We start from the raw sequence: 22158 nt of genomic DNA on the forward strand, positions 1-22158 counted from the left end.
AAGGGAGGAGACAGGGCGTGAGACATCGTTGCGCCTGATGGAGCTCTTGTGCTCACTAATCCTTTGTTTCAGCATGCGTGTAGTTTTACCTGTTTATATTTTGTCACATGGGCATTTTAATAAATAGATAACATTTGTCTTTGTAATTGAAAAAAAAAATGACAGAAGAAAAAAAAAAAACAGGAATTGAGTAAATAAATGCTAGCATGAATATCAATGTATGGTCGGGTAACACCAGAAATGAAGCTCAGAAAGCCAGACTTCTAATAGATCTAATACAATGAATAATTAAAAGGATCAATAAATAAAGCTCAATTTAAAAGCCTGACTGAAAAGGTAAAATACATTAAATAATAAATAATGCTCAATTAAAATCCAAACTAATAGATAAATGCACAATAAATAATTAGAAATGCACATAAATAAATCTCAATTGAAAGCAAGACCAAAAAGGTAAGTTATAATAAATAATAAGAGACATAAATAAAGCTCAAATAACAGTGAGACTAAAACGTTAACGTATAATAATTAGAAAGACGAATAAATAAATAACGCTTTAAGGCTTTAATTAAATTTCTTTTAAAACTACAAACATTCTCTGCTGCCCTCGGCTCTCCAAGTCGGCTCCGGAGACGTGGACCGTCGTGATAAAAGGATGCCTCACCACTGCTTTCTGTTGACTTTGGGAATAATTAAAATAGTTAAATAAAAATCGAAGAACTCTGCCCTCGTTTCCCCTGTAGACGTTTCTCCTGCGCCCACTCTTCCCCACCTCTCCTCTGCCTTTCTAAATCCACATGTCTCTCCCCTCCTCTCCATATACGTCTCTTATCTCTCCCTGTATCCCCGCCATGTAAATAATTGATGGCCCATCTTTGACTCGCCTGGTGTAGTTAAAGGGCGACTGAAGTCCCGAGGACAACATCAATACTGAGCTGAGAGTACAGCCGTGGCTCAGGCTCAGTCTGCCTTGTTGCACTTTCCTAGGAGTCACTCTTTACTAACGACCTACTTAGATTTGAGCAAAAAGTATTTTCTTTTTTCTTTGAACAACTTCAGAGGACTTTATCCGGTCCACTCAAATGGGAGATAAGAGCTCCCTGTGCTAGATTCTTACATCAGATAGCTATGTTGCCTTGTGACAGAGTGATGATGTCATGCGGCAGCTTACAGCGCCAGTCTGTGCAGAAATCACATGAACGGTTCTCTATTGTTGCATGAAATTACAATCTGTGTCATTTGTCTTGTTGTTCAGAATTCTCTTTCATCTCCATCTCTTTGAGGCGCCCCCATTTTCCTTTTTTTTTTCATGTTTACAGCCTCTTATGCAACGTCTTCTTTTCTGTGATTGGACGAGAGGGATGCCGACCTAAGCGGATGTGCAATAAGTGAAATAATGAAATGACCCAGAAATGAGTCGGCATGTTTGCACTTCCGGTTACCTCGTTCCCTCTTTATGTTTAAATGCCTGAAATAAGGTCGGTGGTAAACACAAGCTTAAGAGATTTTAATATTTTGTTCTGAGATAAAATACGTCTAGTAGTATATACTCCTCTCATTTTCACAGCCTCGTAGTTTCTCCTCCTGAGGTGCAGTTCCTTTACAGCCTAACGTTAGTTTTTAACTTCTGGTGACTGTATTCATGCTTCTAAAATCATAAACAGGTGTTCATTTGTGAAGATTTTCTTTCTTTGATATTTATAAACTTTTTTATCATAAACTTGCGTTTGCCAAAGAGATTATTTTCCACAAAAATCCAAAGGGAAAATACAAAAGCGTGTCAGCCCTGCAGCACTCTAAAAAAACGTTAACCGCATGTTTACTGAGGCCATAGAGGAGCGTCATAGTTTGACACACTGGGCCACGTAGAGTGTTATAGAAAGAGACAAAAGGGACTTTGTGACACGGACACCGGTCTCCTGGTTGAAAGTCCTGTGTTGTTTGACGCATTCACCTCCCCTCCCACCGTCTTTTTTGACTGTTTGTACGCCGTCACTGGCTCTAAGCGTTTCATTTGTTTGTCCACCACGACAAAGGATCCTACATGACTTTCCACTGGCACAGTTTCTGAGCACATTACATGCCACCACCACCACATAATGCGGTGTTAACAGGTCAAGGTCTTTTCACATATTTCTGAGATCAGGTCGCTGCTGTATGTGTAGGCAACTGCTTGCTGGCATCTCTAACCAAAACAATGATAAAATGCAATAACATGCGTGGGTTATGAGAGCTACCCGACAAGTTCTTTGGCCAAGAAAACAACGAATACAGCTTTAAAGTTGCCGTGCTTTTGTAGTAATTAAAATATGTCAGTAGCTTATGAAGATGCGACGAACAGTCCGTTTGTTGAGGTCCTTTACTTTATACTTGAGGTCTTTCTGATTGTGGACAGGGTAAATTGACGTCTGTTGGGGTTAAATGTTAATTGTTTGACTTTTTAGGAGCACAAGTACGTCTGTTAGCTTGACCAATGGGAATGAATGCAGGAAGCATAAAGTCCCCTTGGAACGCCAGTTTTTTAGTCACAACAGTTTGAAGGACGTTAAAAACAAATGTGAAGAAAGTACCTCGTCATTTTTGGGCTAAAAGTTTCTTTGATGGTTTGTGTCGTTTCCCATGGCGACAGCTACAGACCAAGAATTGACAAGTGTTCAAAAGTTCACGTTGTGTTTTTCTTTTCCAAATAGCATTGTATCAAATTGAAAAGTAGGCTGACACAGCAGGGAACGTTTGTTTTTCTCAAAGTCCATCTCAAGCTGTCAGACTGCTTCTCTGTTCTTTAGTTACATTTATAAAGAAGATTGTTTTTGGGGTTGTGTTTTTTAAACAAAAAGAAAATCCCTGCAAGGATACAAGTCTCTTGTTGGCATTCAGGGATTTGATATTTTGATATACAGTCACCACACCCACACAACATTGTGCCTGGCAGTTTTATTGAGCAACATTTCACAGTGTTTGTTGTTGTTTTCTGAAAATATGAAACTGTCAACAAGGTTTGTTGCATTAAACATGTTCTACAGTTAAATCGCATTCATGGGAAGAAAAAAAAAACTCAAAAAGAAACCGACTGTTTTCAGATGAAACAAGGAGGGACAGATTGGCATCACATCTTCATGTGTTTGTCTCCGAGTCCTCAATATGTCCTTTCAGAATAACTTTGTGTCTGTTTTTTGTTTGCTTTCTGTTTTACACAGACGTGGCAGAAGTATTCAGCTCATTTACATAAGTACGTAGCAATACCATGGGATAAAAGTACTCTGTTACAAGTGTTACCAGGTGATACTTTATTCACAAGACCCATAATGATGTGGAGCCAGGGACAGCCGTACCAAATATACATATTTTATTAACAATGCATGAAAATAAAATGCACTATGAAAACTGTTCTACAACACTCAAATGTACCTGCTCACTCAAACCACACAAGAAATAAACACATGCAAGGTCTACCTCTCAGTCCTCCCCGTTAATAACAGAACAAGAACAAAAAGAGAAGATGGCAAACAAATCGATTGGTTAAAGGCATAATAACATCGATTCGGTCAAAGGAACACAAGTTGGCTCCTCTCGTTGTGACTTTGATTAAAACTAATGGAAACAGGAGCACATTAGTATACAAGAGGAACTTTCCAAGAAACAATAAACAAAACATAATAACATAAAAAATAAATAGTGCACCTGCCTGGAACACAATCCCCTCGACATGTGGTGACTGAAATCTGTAATAATAAATAACTTTGTTAATATTTAAAATGACTAAAGACTATGTTAAAACATCAGATCAGCTAAAGCAGACCTTGTTCTTTACCTTTTTAGACCCGTATAGAATCATTTTTTAACAATTACTTAAAAAATCTTGAATACTATGAGTTGAAATAAATATTTATGGTTCTACAATTTCTCACAATTCCTCAACTGTCTATAACGTTCCCTTAAAAAGTCCTGCATTACTTCAGCAAAAGTATTAGAATAAATATGTTCTTAAAGATAAGAAAAGTAAGTTTGTAGATGGCCCATTTCCGAATAATATATATTATTTATATATCATTGGATTATAAATAACTGATGCATTCCTGTTTGAATCACTTTAATGTCACAGATAGTAAAGGTGGAGCTCATTTGAATTACTCCATACAGGCTACTACTAGCTTAATGTATAATAATACATCATCATTTATTACTTGATTATATTTTTGTATGAATAATCTCAGCACAAGATTTCCCTCTGAAATGTAGAGTAGCACAAATACTCAAGTAAAGTACCTCAAAACTGTACTTCCGTGTGGTACTTGAGTAAAGTGTAACGTTCTACATGTAGCGCTCTGTTCGCTCTGTTTCCTTTTCCTTTGTGTGATCTCCTCCGTCACAACATTTTAATGCACCAATTTATGGATGTTAAGGAACACAACCATATCAAAATATAATAGAGTATAATGCAGTGAGTGAGGCTTTCAGACATTCTGTATTGCTTTCAAATATTTATCTCTGCTGTGTCGACACACATGACTTACTTTAACCTCTTTAAATGCGCTCGTGGCAGCTGTTCACTTCAATGATGCATCCATTCATTTTAGTTCATTTAAACCCTTGGATTTTAAGAGCTCATGTATATTTCAGCAAGATTTCTGCTCACATTCAAAACTCTCTGCACGTTCAAAATAAATCCCACATTTCTGTGTTGAAGTCAAGAATACAGGAATATTTTGAGGGGATAAATGTGCGACTCGCCGGATGAGACAAAGATCGGAGGAGCGGCCACAAGTCTGTTCTCTCCTTTCTGTAACTGCAAATCAAGATATCAGCACATGGACGTCTGAATCAATATTAAGGATTTATTAACTGGGGATAGCGATGTCTTCTTCTACGCTGTGACAAGAGCGTGGAGATGAAGCTGTTAAATTGTGCTCATTTAGCAGCTGGCCAGTTAGCCAACTTACGTTAGCTTGCTAATTCCACCATATTTTCCTGCTAACGTTACACTGGTTAAAGAAATTGGGCGGAACAGCTGGCTGGTGGTCAGCCGTCCACTCCGGGTCTGATGCTCCCCGCCGCTAGGAGACTACAGCCGGGGAGGAGAGCAACCGGTCTCTCCGGAGACGGAGGCGCGGAGTGTTTTCAAGTTGCTACAGCCGAGACCGTCCATCTCCCAAGCTACTGTCCGCTCTCCTCCTGGCTAAGTAGTCTCCCAGAGGCGGAGGGACCGAGGGATGTAATTATTGTCTCATTTGTGAGCTGATAAACAGGTCTTGATTAATCATTTATTCATCACTGACTACGTTTACGTGCATCAAACATTCCAGTTTTTGCCCCTTATTCAGGAAATATTTATACCTAATAAGCTGTTTTCATGGCTAATGAAAATGATTATTCCACTAATATTCCTGTTTCCATGCAGCCGGGCATATTAACGACCCCGTGCTGCATCCTCATCACCGGAGCCTGTGAATCCCACGTCGATGCCGTTCTCGGCTGTTTGACAAGTCCAGTTTACTTGTTGTTTGGCAGAATGAAGGCCACATTTGTTGTTACAGAGTGTTTGAAGGCAGAGTTTCAACAAGGTGTTTGGTGTTTGCACATCCTCACGGGGTAAAAGGCTGCCGTGTAGGAGAGAGCAAGGTCAGTGGAGATCAATGCAATTGATGTCTGATGGGATTGACCATCTAGATGTGTAAACAGGGCCGAGCAGCTTCTGTGTGTCTGGAGTTTGTGTTTGCTCTTTGTATAAATCGCCCAAACTCTCTGATTGTGCTGTTGATTATAAATAAATGTCTGTATTCTAGATTTGGTGACTGCAAAGCTTCGGTGCATTTAAGCATGTTTATCTCTGTGACTGTGTTCACACCTACAGTTTGTTTTCTATGATGATCTTTGTTAGATGTGTTATCTTGTTTGTTTAGGATCACACTGCTGAACCAAAGCTGCTAAATTATTAAACCCCACATGGATCTGATGCAGCTTGTTTATCGAACACTCGGTTACCTGCCGTCCTGAAGCGATGTTGGTTCAGTCGAAGAAAGACGGATTGAGTGTTTAAAGGAATACTTTTACACAAAATGACCGTTTGTATATCAGTTACTCACCGAGTGTCACCTTGAATAGGAAAACTTTGCTTTTCTGTCATGCCTTGAGGGTGAATGGAGAATCAAAAGCTGGAGAAAGAAAAATTGGAGTAAACGAGGGGCTTAACAACAGCAAGAAATATCAAAACTTTACTATTTATAACAGTTCTGCATGAACAGTCTCACCTCCAAAGTGTTCCTCACTTAAACTTTAAGTAAGATTTTTTGTATGATCTTGTATGACTCTGGTGTTTCTACTTTAACAAAAGTAAAATATGTGAGTACTTCCTTCACCACCGGTGGAGAAACTGAAGGCAATTAGGTCTCAAAGCATCTGTTTTCTTTAATGATGGTTAACGTCCCTTCCAGTCTGAATTTGATGTAATGCCTCTCGAACAATACAACACATTTGATAAACAGAAATATACTTCAGGGATCCTTTTCGCCTTGTGAAATCAATAGAAAGAACAAACAGTGCTGAAATATTCCCATGCTGGGTGATTTCTATTAGTCGTTAACCTTTGGACACGTATCGCCGTGTTGTATTTGTAATGTGTCTTTTTATGGAGTTGTTTTGTACTCTGTTTGTGTTCTTTATTGGTGAGACAAAGACACATTTCCTGCCCTGATGGGGAAAAAAAATCTATTTTTTTCATTTCAATTCTATTCTATGCAAGTTAACTGTGTGAACCAGTGGTCTAACAAATAGTGGTTCCCCATGTAAACGTGTCTGCTGTCAGACAACAATAAAACTGATATTAAAAACCACAACTTGTTGGTTCACTTCTCACAGATTGTGCTGCAGTTTTCTTCGAGGAGAACTGAGAATCTATCTGGTTATTTGTTGGCGTTTAAATTCAAATAGCATTTATTCTTACCTGGTAAAAAGAAGAAATAAGCTGCTCCGAATATTTGATGTTGATCTGATCACTTCTCACTCAAACTCGCACATATAGAAATTAGATTTGTTATTGATGGACGCCATGTTTTTTTCCCTGTCGCCTCAGATCGATCATTACGCCCAGAGGGATCTGAAGAAGGGCCTCCAGCTGTTCGGCACAGAGGGCAACGTGGGCCTGACCAACGCCTGGATGATCGTACAAACTGATGTAAGATGCGTGAGCGCTTTTAAGTCCTCTTTCATCCTCTCAGACACAGTTTACTGAGGTAATGATGCTTTAAAATACATTCTGCTGTGAGCATTGCAGCCTAGTCAAGAATTAAAGTCCGGGTAAAGTAAAATCGTTATAAGTGTTAGAAAATAATGCCGTCGACACGTGAATAGACTGATCGTACTGAAATGTTTTTTCTTAATTTTTGTGTCTAGGATTTTATCATCCTCATCATAACCCCTCCCCCTAACTCTATATAACAAATGAAGCTCATAGCATCAACACTAACTTACCACAACTAACCGTTTTCTAGCTCGCAGTGGTGTCCTGGCAACGTATCCAGTTCGTATGATATCTTACGAAACGTTACTCCTCATTTTTGCAGTCGGCTGCATTTCGCTTATTTCTCCGGTTTGCCGGTCAGTGCTACAGCAAAACTAGACGGTGAAGATGATCTTTTGACCGTATATATACATGATACCAGCAACATTACTATACTTTCGATGTCTATATCTGTAGAAATAAAAGCCCTCGAGCATCTCTCTGTAGACAGAATCCCTTCATTTGTTAACACAAGGCTTTTATTCTGAGATATTTGCAGGTAAAGGCCATGACCTCCACAGAGTACTGGCTTTTAATGATGGACTGTAATTATTATTTACAAATAAACACGATTGGCAGTTGTTTCACATTTTTAATTTTTTCAGATTTTTTTAATCATTCAAATTTTGTTCGGTGGCTTATATCACATTTTTCTGTGATGTGGCGAACTTCTTTTTGCTTTAACTTCAATGCCATCTAGCAAGTCAAGTCACGCAAAAATATAGCTCGTGACAAGCTGAGGTACATGACGTTTTAACTGCATTATTCACTGTGGCACTGCTTACTTTAGCTATTGGCAATGTTTCACCATTAGTACCACTGTGCTCACATTAAATGAAAAGGGAGTAGTCAAATGTTGAAGGACCGTTTGGTTTTATATTCCTCCATTTTATGTAAAATTGTAATAAAACTCTGCAATCCTTCCTGTTATTAATGGGATCTGGACATTTACAAGCCGGCTGGGAAAAAAGAAATAAAAATACCAGCAATCTAAAAAATAGCATCAGTAAAAATGTGTGAAAATGTCTCAACCGAGTGTAACAAATGCTCAAAGCTTTACAGTTTAAACGCTGTGGTAAAATGCTGTCAGATAGATTAATGAAAACATCACAGACTCTCAGAGGTATAATCTTTGTTTCCAGCTGCCTCTTTGATGTGGCTCTCTTCCTTTGTATTATTTATTTATATTTTCTTAAATTCCCCTGCAAAGAATTCACAACGTAATGCGAGAAACAGAGATGTGGAATTTAGGATTGCAGAGGACGGATGGTGCCGCGGTTGAACGCCTTTGGGGAGACATCAAATGATAGATGGGAGACTTCAGGGCGCTTTGGACCTTTTCCCACATCACAGATCCAGTGTTGTGGCTTGTAGTTCTGTTCCATTAGTGCAGTAAATGCTGAATGTCACGCGTGTGTCTGCGAGGCAAACTGTGCAAGGGTGTGTCCTGGTGAAAAGTCATAATTGGTGACAGAGAAATGTATCGCTATGCAGAATAATATATGCAAATGAGTGCGATGTGTGGGTGGTAATGTGCAGAGGGTTTTCTTCTCCTGCATACAGGATGATGGCATGAAGGAGAATCTGCCTGAACGAGCCATCGTTTGGAGAATATATGTATGCAAGCATGAATGTGCACTTTTTTTTCTCCTGGTCAAATCAGGCTCTGCTGTGTATGGGTCTCCATAAAAGTCTGGCCGAGATGAAGTCCATTAAAAGGCAGCTCTCATTCTGTCACTGTTCGCCCTCCCGAGCCTCCCTCATACATGCTGAGTCACTGAATAGATAATACAGCAGATGTCCCCAGAGCAAAGTTCACCCTGAATATTATTAATGGCTGCTCTGGGAATAGAAGAGAATCTACATACAAGAGCAGAAGTAGTAAAAACACCATCAGAAAAAGGGGTAGCACGGCACGCCGGGTGTAAACTTTTCAAGGTGAAAACATTTGAATATTAGGTGCAGTTTTCAGCCTTTGATTTGTTCTCAAACTTTATGCTTCAGGTGCGTTTCGAAATCTGCCGTACTTCATGATAAATTGCAAACTTGATCCATTGTTTAAGCGGGCGAGCGAGTTTCAAAATTAACACACAATCCCGGATTCTGTGCACGGAGCGGTTCGGGCAGCATTATTCCCGTGTGGAAATAAAGTCAACTGAATGAACAAAACATCAGGGGCGCTTTATCTTTTTCACGAAGTACGCTGATGAATTGAATCGTGGTGGAGACCATGATCCCTTATCAAAAATCCATACCAATCACAAAGGGGGGGGGGAGATGTAGATAAAAAGAAGCCGGCGAGTTGGAAAATGATTTCAGGGCTTTGAGAAAAATGAGATGTGGATTGTACGAAAAGGGGCTCAATATCAGACAGATCAACGGTTTGCTATACGCCCGGCACATGTGAATTATTTTGCCCAGTAAATCTTGTTCTTGGCAGGTAAATAATTTTAGTTTCCATCAGCGGAGGATGTTTATTTGATATCACGCATTAGGATTTTGAGTGTCGGGATAATAAAAAGGCCAGACTCTCTTAACTTATTGTCTCTCTCTGGTGCAGTTTCGATGCTGTGGAGTAACCAACCACACAGACTGGTTCGAAGTGTACAATGCCTCCCGCGTGCCGGACTCCTGCTGCCTGGAGTACAGCGACAACTGTGGCCTGGACAACCCGGGGACGTGGTGGACAGCGGTAAGTCCTCAATCAAAGTAAACCTCCAAAAGGTGCTACTAATAACTAACCTTTTCATCTTTTGCAGTTATACAGGATTATAAATTTGGATGTCGCCTAAATTGAATGAAGCTTAAATCCCTTTCCCAGGGATTGTCCAATCATAGCTTAGCAACGACAGCAGGCCTGTGAAGCGGTGTGCATGTGGCCGAAAGAGAGAAAGTCAGTATTTAAAGTTTGTCAAGAGTTTGATCATCAGCTTTAACACAGGCTGCAACTTCTGCTTCTGAAAAGTGAAGCCAATGATGAAGTGTCTCAAAGCTGCATTCTCTCTAGTGTCCACCAGGGGGCGACTCCTCTGGTTGTATAGAAGTCTATGAGAAAATGACTCTACTTCTCTCTTGATTTATTACCTCAGTAAACATTGTAAACATGAGTTTATGGTCTCAATCTCTAGTTTCAAGTCTTCTTCAATACAGCATGATGTTCATTTAGTAAATGATGGTCCATTTAGAGTCAAACAGACCATAAAGCTTGTTCCAAAACGAGAGGGAATCTGGAGCACTTAAACCTTAACCGCGATCAGACGTTGTAATTAAAAAGGCCAATTTTGAATGTTGTATTTATAAAACCACAACCGATAAATTTAAGCTGATTATCTGTGCTGGTGAGGGTCTACCTGACCTGTATGAGGGAGTCAAGGTCCAATATAATCTCAGGTACAGATTAAAAATGAACTAAAAGTGAGGTTGCCTGAGTGTTGGTCACATTTAATTTAAATGCAAATTTGTAAGTTCGAAAGTTAATTCCTCATTAAATCCCAAATCATTCCGGGACCATAATTAATTTGACTTAACATGTCTGCCTTTCTTTCCGTACAAAGAGGAATTTTTTTAATTCAAATAATCAGTTATCTGTTGAAAAACAACTTGACTCACAAGTTGTCCAATTAAGAAAAGTCAACCTTAGCTGTGCAACAAGCAAACAGCAGGACGTAGTGAGAGATTTATATTCTTAATGACAGATATTGAATTAATTACTTCTGTCCAGACGGACTTGACTGCTGGTGCTACTAATGTTTGTCGGATACATAATCAGTGCTTTTAATTATTATCAGCTGTACTGTGCACAGAGTTGTTTACTTTTCAGATTGTGATAAAAGTTGCAGAAAGCAACCATTCGTCAAATTGACGGATGTCGTCCGTCATGAAAAACTTCACAACGACAAAACAAACAACTGAGGTTTAGAGGTCTGCACCTCTTAAAGCATCTTCACATCTCTTAGACCATTCATAGGCCACACAGACTTTGCACCCTGACCAGGTTTAAACAAATAATTGATGCCTCTTTGCTGCTGCCAAACCACACGGGGGGGGGGGGGTTAAATTCATTAGTGTCATGTGGAAAATCTGCAGAGAAGGGTTTGCATTTCATGAGCTCGACTGTAAATGCTGCTGAAAAACAGGCTGTGCAGAGAATTGCATCAGTCAAAAGGAAAACAAATACAAGCTACATAATTTCTGTCTCAGGTGTCTCTATAGTAGGAAAGTGTGCAACTAGATGAATCTGCACATGCAACATCATTTAGCAAGATTGAAAGTTGTTGCACGGGAGGTGATTGAGTGCGTTGAGGTTAATATGTCGGGACAGCTGGTATTAATGACACATTCATTCAGAACTTAAATTACTCCGCCTACTACGACCTGGCAAACGCTACTGCACGGAAATCTTTCACTATATCATTTCTGAACTGAAGCAAACTGCGTCTCATATGAAACCAAGCACCTGTTCTCTCGACACTCTTCCCATAAACTTGTCATTAACGTAATTAGTCCCAGCGGTTGTTCAGTCGTTAAGTGACGCTATAGAGCAAAAAATCTGGCAGCTGCCGTTTTTTTTTAAAATCAATTCTGAACAACCAAAGACTGATATTCAGAAGCTCTTTCTTCCCAAAGTGCTATAAATCATGTTTTCATTGAACTGCTGCCGGCTTTCTTGCTTCAGGATGCCGTCTTTGAATATTTCAGTCTGGTTTCAGAGACCTTGCTGCATTGGACAGAATCAGCCATCTTGACTAATGATCTCCTCTTGGCAGCTGATGCATCAAATCGTGACCTTCCTCTAGCTTCCATCTCATCCTTTGACACAGCAGACCTCACTATTCTTATGCAGGAACACGTGACGCAGCCTTTGACTGTTATTTATCAGATATAACCACAGCTTCTCAGTCTGATCTGGAAATTCATTCTCACCCGAAAGGCCTTCACAAAAATTATTTAAGTCATCAATATGTTTTTTGAAACTGTTGTTCTTATCATGAATACTTTCACGCAGAAGGAAGGCAAACTTTAATATTCCTTTCAACCATGAAACCAAACCAGATCTACACCTTTCGTTCTCATGAAAACACTGGACATAAAATATCGGCAGGCAATTTTTGTTTCATTTATTCTTCACGTCCACCGTTTCCTACCTGCTTTATGGTCTGTTTGACTCTAAATGGACCATCATTTACTAAATGAACATCATGCTGTATTGAAGAAGACTTGAAACTAGAGATTGAGGCCATAAACTCATGTTTACAATGTTTACTGAGGTAATAAATCAAGAGAGAAGTAGAGTCATTTTTCCGCCTGATTTGACTAATGTCCCAACCCCTAATAAGGAGAGGGCGGGGTTTATGACCTACAGTGCAGCAAGCAACCATGGGGCCATCGATATGTTTGATTGAAAACTTTTGAGAACCTGTCATTTCAACCATCTTTATATACAGTCTATGGTTCAACATCAAGGCAAATCCTGCTGATTGAAGCTCCACAACAGCTACTAAATGAACCTTGTGGTGAGATTTTCATCTTAGAGTTGAACTTAATGGTTACAGAACTAAGGAGAATAGCTTTGTTTGTTTGTTTCTTGCATTCTTATGATTAAACATTTTGAAATATTGTCAATCTGAGACACTGTTTTAAACTAAAACTCATTCTTCAGTAAATGAAGTAAATCACAGTTTCCACTTGCAAAGGGCAGATTTTAAACATTGTGCCATCGTGGTCACAGGTGTGGACTTGGGAGCAGACCTTCATCTCCGAATGAAAACCCTTTACTCCAGTTGTTTGCAGCTCGATTCAATTCGTCCACTCAGCAGTGGAAAGGCCAAGCTGCAGCCTTTTTCAATTTTTAGAAATTAACGGTGTAACCTTTAAAAATATTTTTCTATTACTTGTCCTCAAACCAGGTTTGCACAAACCATTGAAAGATTTTTCAAACGCTTATACATATTTACATCCTTCAGGCGACAGGTTGTTGGGCTTCACGTAAGTCTCTGTATTCCAGCGGCCCTTCAAGTGTGAAAGCCCAACTAATCCAGGTCGTTTAGTATTTTGATTGTTCGCCCTGCAGATGAAGAAATCAATTGGTGTAACAGTTCACACTGAAGCATAACAGTTCACTGTCAATAACACCTGCAGACCGCTTTTTATATTTCAACATTCATATTTCTGTGGTGCATATAGTATATTAGTAACGGAAGTTTTAAACCTTTCTCCTCAGTTTGAAATCAAATCTTACAACAGAGATTTTCTTTAGCGCCGAAAGAAGTCAGTGAGACCATTCGAGGACATGCACATTTCTGTGCTGTTGAAATGTCTCAAGGCAAATATAAGAGTGTTTCGCTTGACTGATAGAAATCTCATGAAGACCTGAAATAACTTTTTCAGAGTGTTTGTATAAAGGCTGATCCTTGGTGTCGGCTTTAGATTCCTTGAAGTTCTTGTCATCGGCAGCCGAGTGATCGTGAACTCAAAAACGGTGAAATATATTTTCTCCTCACGCTCTCATTGATAGCAAACACATGCCAACACACAAGGACACACCGACAACAAACCACAAGCACACTCTGTTTTAAAGCATGCAAATGTTTCAAGGTTTCCTCCGTACGTAGGGTTGTGGAAACATTGAGAAGGTAAATGAAAGATGACTGCATTGATGCCTAAAACATTTATTGACTTTCACCAGTAAAGACTGCTCTTTGTTTCCAACCAAAAGTCAAATTTGGATCCGTTGAAAGAGCATCTTCATGAAGGTACATGGCAGGTGCAGGTTCCAGATTGACAGGTTAAAGGTTCAGGTGCATGCCAGCTCGGCAAGAAGCAACATTACCAAACTGGCAAAGAGCAGGTGGGGATCGGCCGGTATCAATACTGTGTGGGGACTAATTGGGGAATGAGGAACGGGTGAGGAGGTGGATGAGAGAGGCAAGTGATGTGAACAGGTGAAAAGTCTGAGGCGGCATGCTGAATGGATGAATAATGGCAAGTTCGGAAAGAAATGCACGGGCCTGGAGGAAATGAGAAGCGGCTGGAAACATGTAAAATGAAAACAGCTGAGGCAGACATTGTGACATTCCTAATGCACTTCTAATGTAAGTCAAGAGGGACACAATCCATTCCTCATTCTGTGTAAAAATACATTCTACACTTTAACTGAAGATAATGTGGAGCTTCAGCAGACTAGAACCATGTCTCCTACAAAATTACATTCCCATACAACTAAACTGCATTCTCAACTAGACAGGTGCACTCAGTGGAGTGCAGATCTCTACCAGGTGCGTCTGCAACGACCACTGCTCTATCGTGTGAATGAATACAACCCACATGTGGCTAACGCCACCGTCAAGACACCAATTGGCTCTAAGGAGTCGTAGAAAAACCCACTCAAGCAGTGATATGTGCAGACACTCGAAGTCCTCCTAAAAGTCTTTTCATACAATCTGGCCAAAAACAAAATTCAACTCACCAAGCTGTCTGCCCTCGTGCAGCAGCGATGTACCCGGCAGTGTGTGAACTGGTAGTGCTGTTGACTGGTAGCCAAACACACCATCCAAAACAATAAATGTGCAAACTGTTTCGTGTCTTTGGCCGCAGTAGTAGTGGCTGGGCGTCGGCTATGCACTCAGCCGTGTTATTAGTCGCGATCTCAAACCAGCCGCGGGCCAGTTGAGAGTAGTGAGTGAGGAGCCAGCTGGCAGTCAATGGCCGTATTAAAAACAGGTAATAAAAGGTGTTTTGAGAAAATGGGAGTCACCACAATCACAAGACGTCCTTGAGCATGCAGCCATAATTGGCCATCAAAATATTGTGCAGTTTGCTGCAGCAGAATGAGAGATCAGCCGTGGACAGACGAAGGTGAACACTCACTCGCGGACACACGCGCACACACGCGCACACGTCCGTGACCGATTATACTTGTGGTGGAGATAATACGGTTTCGCGGGAGTCGTAGTTTTAAAAAGTATTGAACAACATTTTAAATTGAAACAAAGCAAATACGAAAGAAAACTACCTGGTTAGGTTTAGTAAAAGAAAATCCTGGTTTGGTTTAAAAATGCGTTTATTACGTTATTTTAAGGTCGTCTGTAAATTAATACAAGTGAGCATTGGCTGTTTGTACAGCAACTTAATATTTAAGTGACAGTGCTGCAGACTGAATTTTTGTTCTACAAAGTTCCCTTCTCGTGGTTAAGCAGCTCAACACAGAAACACGATGCAGGTAAACATAAAGACGGGATTTTGAACTAACAGGGTTGAACCTTTCAAAGACAGCCACGTGATTTGTGTGGAAAATGGGAACCTTTCCTTTCAGTTACCCTTTAACCGCAACCTTGATCTCTCTCTGACTCTTACCAAGTAGGTTTCTGAACCTCATCATTATAAAACACCCATTAGGGATGTTGTGAAAGGCAACGACACACAACCTTGTGTTTCAGCATGGAAGCTCATTCTTGACCTTTTGTAACAGCCAGTGTCACAAAATTATTTAAGCCCAATTAAAACACCTGCTGAGGTTTTCTGAGCTCTGAGTCGAGCCTCCTACACAGAGCAGAACATGTTATCAGTGAGTCGTCAACACAAACCATTTCAACACCTTGAGTCGCTGCGCTGGGACTGGCAGAGCAGGTTCAGGTTCCCTTATCGGATTTATTTTTCACCCGCAGTGGACGTCCAACAATAAAAAAAATATGAATTTATGTATTTTCAGGTGCAGGCTCTTTGGCCCAGGAGGGTTGCAGTTGGACAGCAGCGGTTTCATAAATAACACTGAAGACGAACTAAAAATGTTGGCCGACTGCATGACTTTCCATATCGATCCAGCACAGAATTACTTCACCTTATGCTAAAGGAAAACATATTTATTTTGCTTCCCTCGACGTTTCGGGCAGCGGTGAAATGTAGATTGTGTTTGGTTCCCCGGGCTCTGACTCAACGTCTTGATGTAAGGAGATGAAAAAAAAAAGAGAAAGAAAATAGCACAATCAGGAAGGCACGTCTGCAGATATTACTAATTAAATGAGAGCAGCAGTGTAGACTGTTAGCTTTTCCCTTTACTACAGTATGTCTTTTTCTTCAATGTGACATAATCAAACACACAGTTTGGCACACATATATAAGAAATAGGAGGTGGAAGAGCCACGTGCCACCTGGCAAATGCCACTCCCATCACTTGTAATGTCACCTGTCAACTGTTCTCAGAAAGCCGCTTTCTTTGCTGTGAGGATTCATCTCCTTTTGGGCACATCGCTGACCCAGAAGGGCATCGCTCTATTCCCTCTATCAATAAGTATTACTCTTGTTCTTTTCTTTCTGCCTTTTCGGTGGGCCCTTTATGGCTCGGGGACATTTTTTGAGAATACATTTTAAAATGTGCTCTAGGTGCTGAAAATGACCCACAAAAAATGGTGGGGCGCAGTTAGAGGGGTTTTCGTCATGTCGCCTTAAAAATGCATTCAAGCAATGCCAGACATGAAAAATTCAGCCCGTTCTCATGTCTAAATGATACCTGCGGGGTGCGTGCCGCTCCCGCATTCACATTACTCCTGTTTGTACAGCTTGCGGGGAGAAAAGTACAGCGGGGAACCGGCTTGCCTTTTGGAAAGTTTTCCCAAAGAACAATAGGTCGAAGAAGGAGAGGGGAGATAAGGATGTTGTCACAGGAGGATCTTTAAGCCGAAGAGCATTTTCCCATCGCAGTAACAGGAGGAGAAGTTGCTGTAAATCCTGCAAATATTACTCGACACCTAAATGGTGAGTTGACATTTGTGGGCTAATGTTTGCTCATTCTGTCTGTGTCTCCACAGCCGTGCTACGAGCGTGTGAAGGACTGGCTTAATGAGAACCTGGTGGCACTTTGGATCTTTGCTCTATGCACAGCACTTACTCAGGTAATTACAGCTTTTAAGTTGCGCGACTTCTTCTTCTTTTTTTCTTTTCTTTTTTCCAGCAGTCATTAACTCCCAGTATTTGATATCTGCAGCCTCAGACGGAGGCTCTGACTTTGTGATAAATAAACCTAATACTTCCAGCGTCCTTTCCATTAAGAGCTGAACGCTCTTAAGGATTTATCTGGACAGCAGGAGCCCGTATAAGCCTCTTGTGTTGCCACTGTACACCACATAGGAGGGTTCTCCGTAGAAAGTATTTTATCTCCGTTCCAGGCAAGTGGGTACGTGATACGCTTACACAAGTTGTGAAGGGGAAATGCGCTGCTCTTGAAAACATCAATCACGCGAGGCTTCTGTGATCCTGCAGGCTCGTTTCAGTCAGGGCCTGCTTTTTTCAAAATGCGACTGTACATGCAGTAAAATGAGAACCAAAAAGAAGATGTAATCACTGCCAGATTGATCTCCAATGTCTGCCAGCTGACTGAGAATTATGCAATTCATGTGTGATTCAATGTTCAGCTGAAGGACACAAATTGAAGCGTGTTTGTGTATATTTAGAAAGAAGAAATGGCACATATTTCCTTTTACAAATGAAAAGTTGAATGATTATTTAGTTCAATACATTAAAGGGTTTAGCTGCTGCAGCCTTACTTGGCCTGGTATGACCAGTAGCCTATTATGATGGCTAATGTTAGCAAACTTAACAAGTCTGATTTCACTTCTCTGCTACACTTCACTTCAGCACTAATCATTATTTTGTAATTATGGCGTGTGGCCACAGTGGAGCCTGTTTTTTGTACAGTTGCCTCTTCTTAACTCTCAACATGAACCCTGAGCCAACAGCTTGCAGCTAACAGCGCTAACAGTGCAAACGACGACAACACAACAGCGCTGGCAGAGTTAACAGTGTCTACCTGAGGGGTCACCGCCGTTATCAGCTGTAACCGCCGTATATGAGAGCAGTGCAGAGTGCGGCCGGCCCGACTGTGTGAACAAAGCACAGAGAAACTCAGATTACAACAACACACACTCACTATCTTTACACAGCAGATAGTTGTTTGCAGCTATATTAATGCTCTGAATAATGTATAGATAACCTTGAAGGGCTTGCACACTCATATCTAAGTGGCCTCACGACGACTACGTCCACTTCTTATATACAGTCTATGGTGCGGATTTATTATCCAAGAAATAAACTTCATGAGATTTGGACTTGGCTCGTATTTACATTATGATACAGAGAATGAGCCAAACAGACGGAAGAGTTCCTCTCTATTTCACTGGGACTCTGCACATCTGAGCCCGTTGATGTTTGGTTTTAATGGCTGGTTTTGTTTCAGATCCTGGGCCTGGTCTTCTCCATGACGATGTTCTGTCAGGCAGTGAAAGTAGAGACTTTCTACGCCTAGCGATTGAACTCTCTGGCCTTCAGCACACTTGGATTGTTTCTCATCAGAGAGGGACGGATATAGACCCACCCTCCTCCTCCTCCTCCTCCTCCTCCTCCTCCTCCCTCTCCTCCTCTTCCCTCGACAGACTCTTCTTTCCCTGTCCTCTCTGTGACATTCCCTCTCGGATGTCGCCACTTCACAGTTTTTCTGCTAACTATCAACAAGCACAGTGTCGGTGTAATACCTGAGTTGGTTCCTTATCGTTTTGCTCTGTGTCAAAAAAAAAGCTAATTTCTGTGATACATTTTATGAAGCAGTATTATGAACATGTATAAGAAAAAAAAAAAGAAATGTAACACCTTTTTTTAATGTGTTTTGTTCTAAATTATTTTATGGTTTGTGTGTATTTTCAAAATGAGAGCTACAGTTGGGGACCATGTGAAGTGCTGCAAGTGCATGTCTCCTGTAATGTGTGTATTAAATGTTTTGGCTCGAATAAACGTCGTCATCTTGTCATTCCTCAACAGGAAGCGCTGAAGGGTTTTCATGTGTAATCCTGCTGTATTCATCCTAAAAACGCTTGATGACAAACAGGAGGGAACGGAGGAAATTCGCCAGGAACCGGCATGTTACATTTTTTATGCATTCCCGAGACACGCTGGAGTCATTAAAATATGTTCTAGCACCTAAGTAATCGAGGCACTAATTAAATATATAGAATGAAATGCACCGCTTTGGGACTTCATGCACTGTGGAACATTTTTTTTTACTGGGTGGATTTATATGGAACATGAGAATTACACGATCTTCAATAATAAAAAAGAGTCTGTCAGAGGAATTTAAAATGAACAAGTAGCAGGATCCTCCAGACTGGCCTGTGGCGACTTCCCTCTGAGTACCAATCAGACCTCCAATGACGAAGATTCATCTGCAGGCTGTGAAGCCCCCTCTGGCTCTTTTGTGAGTTGAGTTCCCTTTTTTCTCTGTTTCCTACCTTGAGCCGTTAAATGTAATTCAGCCCTGTAGCATCACCGACTGAATGATGGTCTAACTTTCCAATTGATGGTTCACAACAGCTTTATTTGAAATAACGTAGCTCCAAAGAGTATTCTGTGAACCAAACAGTCTTACGGCACTTTTAAAATGGTCACAACATTTTCGGGACGACATTACGTCAAAAATGTTAGTTAGGTTCAGGCAACAAAACTTAGTTAGGTTCAGGCAACAAAACTTAGTTAGGTTCAGGCAACAAAACTTAGTTAGGTTCAGGCAACACAACTTAGGTTTTGGAGAACCATCAATATCAGGTGTCAAACACTGGTCTCACGATTGAAAGTCCTGGGTTTGTTGGACCTATCAACCTCCTCTCCTGTCCACCATAAGATGACTAAAGAAACAACTAACATATGCATATGCAAATATACTGGAACATGCTGATGGTCATTTACACAGCCTATACACCAGAGACACACTTTGATTAAATCGCCACATGGGGGAAAAAGCTTTAAGAGGCAGTTTGAGGTCCAAGTACTGCTGGTGCTGGAACTATTGCATTTTACTTCTTTTTCTGCCTTCAAACCATCTGGACCTGATAGACCAAACGTCCCAGAGCAACTAAATTTGTGGAAATGTTTCAGATTTCCCCCTGAAGTCAGCCAAATGAATTGCACACATCAGCCAGTAGGAGCCGTGTCAGGACATAAAGCTTTTTTTTTATAAGTAAAAGTGTCTTTTCCTCATAGTTCCCCTCATGTGCTGTGTTTAACATACTGTGTGTTGTTCCAAAAGAAACACGGTGTAATGGCTCAGAAACACAACATGCTTGAACCCAAAAGCACGACACAAAAACAGGCAGAGGAATGTGAAAGTTCTCATTTACTGAAGTCCAAAAACAGGCAAGGGTCAAAACCAAGTAATCGGTCAAAACATAACCAGACGAACCATCAATCCGTGTATCGGGCAGTGGGTCAGGGAGGCAGAAACGAAGGCTGGAGTGATGGGGTGGATGCAAACTAGACAATCTGTCGGGGCGTGAGTGGAGACGGGCCGGTATGAATATTGCTGTGCCGATTAGGGAAATGGGAAGCAGATGGCCGGGAAAAGGTCAGGTGATGGAAACGACGCAGGAATGGGTTATTGCAGTCGGCTGGGTCCAGACCTCAGAATCCACACCACACATGGTATCCAGAAAGAGGAGAGACGATGTCCTGCTTTAATCCAGGTTCTCACCAACGACAATGGATCAAATTTGTCCAAATGGAGTCCGGTTAGGTAAACAGTAAAAAAAACACAAACAAACTCGCTTCGTCGCGTCATTTACGGTGGAAAATCTTTTAGTAATTTTAGTAATGAATACTGCTGGACATTGACTAAGCTTTAGTAAGACATTTAAGTCTCAAGTTATTTTAGAGACCCCCTGTTGAGGCTTTTTAAATCCTCCTAGATGCCGGGTTTATATGTGAGAATTACCCCGACATCTCTGAGTCGTTCCCTCAATGGCAGCTCTCTGTCGAATAATATGAAACGACTGCCTTTATGAACAAATACATTTTATATATGCGACTTGTCTTCTCATCGTAGGCTTGTTCTGTTCTTGTCTCCTTTCTCTTCTAACTCGCTCCACTTTTAAAACACTGGCACAAAGCAGCATGTGGTCATGGCAACACCTCACCTGTGATGTTGGATTCAGGCAGAAATGTTGGTCTCTAGTGATTGGTTGGTAAAAATGTAACCCCCCCCCCCTTATCATGGGCAGTGGTACTGTTGTTTATCTGGGTTGTTGTTTTTTTGGGTATCTTATGTAAAATGAGATTTGAATGCGACAGGAATACATGAGGCACAAACTGGGATTAATGTGCAAACCTACTGAAATAAAGACAGTCAGAAGGGGCGCTGAAAACAATTACTGAACTACTGCGCATAGTTGAGTGACTCTACAGTAGAATATGAGTTATGCAGCATGCACTGGGTATGGAATGGGAAATGGACTTGCATCGCGCCTTTCTTGTCTTCCGACCACTCAAAGCTTTTTTCACTACACTAAATCATTCAGCCATTTCCACACATTCATGCCGTACCATGCAAGGTGCCACCTGCCCATCAGGACTAAACTAATGTGCGTTCACACACCGATGGCACAACTTTTCGTGAATAATTAAGTGTCTGGCACCAAAGACACATCGACAGGAACTGGAGGAGCTGGAGATCGAACCCCAGATCATCCAATCGGTAGACCACACGCTCCAAGTCATTCTCTCACAAATCTCACAGAGGCATCTTTCAACAGCTGCCTAAAATGTTCTAGAACATGTTCAACTTAAAAAGGGACAACATGCAGGATTGGGAATCAGAATTAGAATCAGCTTATCCTGAGGTGAACCTGAGGGTGGTTGATATGCTTCAGCATCGCCGCTGTCAAACAGGGCGGGGTTATCAGTTGGAACCGCTGCATGAGAGCAGTGCATGGCAGCGGCCGGTAGCTAACCACATGCAGTAACATGCACTAAAAAGCATGCACGGGCAGCCTGGCGATGTAAGTACGGAGAAGCTCTGGTAACAACACACAGAGGAAGAGAGACTTCATTCTCTGCTCAGGTAGACATTA

General features: G+C 41.0%; 1 protein-coding gene across 3 annotated transcripts in view; it reads left to right on the forward strand.

Annotated features, from left to right (window-relative positions):
* The window catches only part of tspan4a (tetraspanin 4a), a gene marked incomplete at its 5' end in the record, with an annotated part of 116465 nt that extends 97423 nt beyond the window's left edge, over nt 1–19042 (forward strand). For all 3 annotated transcript variants that reach the window (XM_079162076.1, XM_079162077.1, XM_079162075.1), the window contains 4 exons: nt 7070–7171; nt 9837–9968; nt 17080–17163; nt 18504–19042. In XM_079162076.1, the coding sequence (XP_079018202.1) occupies nt 7070–7171; nt 9837–9968; nt 17080–17163; nt 18504–18572 (387 nt within the window). In that variant the 3' untranslated portion in view covers nt 18573–19042. The remainder of the gene's footprint in view (nt 1–7069; nt 7172–9836; nt 9969–17079; nt 17164–18503) is intronic.
* Between the last annotated feature and the right edge of the window lie 3116 nt (nt 19043–22158).

Source organism: Pholis gunnellus, assembly GCF_910591455.1.
Source record: "Pholis gunnellus genome assembly, chromosome: 1".
Classification (NCBI taxonomy): domain Eukaryota; kingdom Metazoa; phylum Chordata; class Actinopteri; order Perciformes; family Pholidae; genus Pholis; species Pholis gunnellus.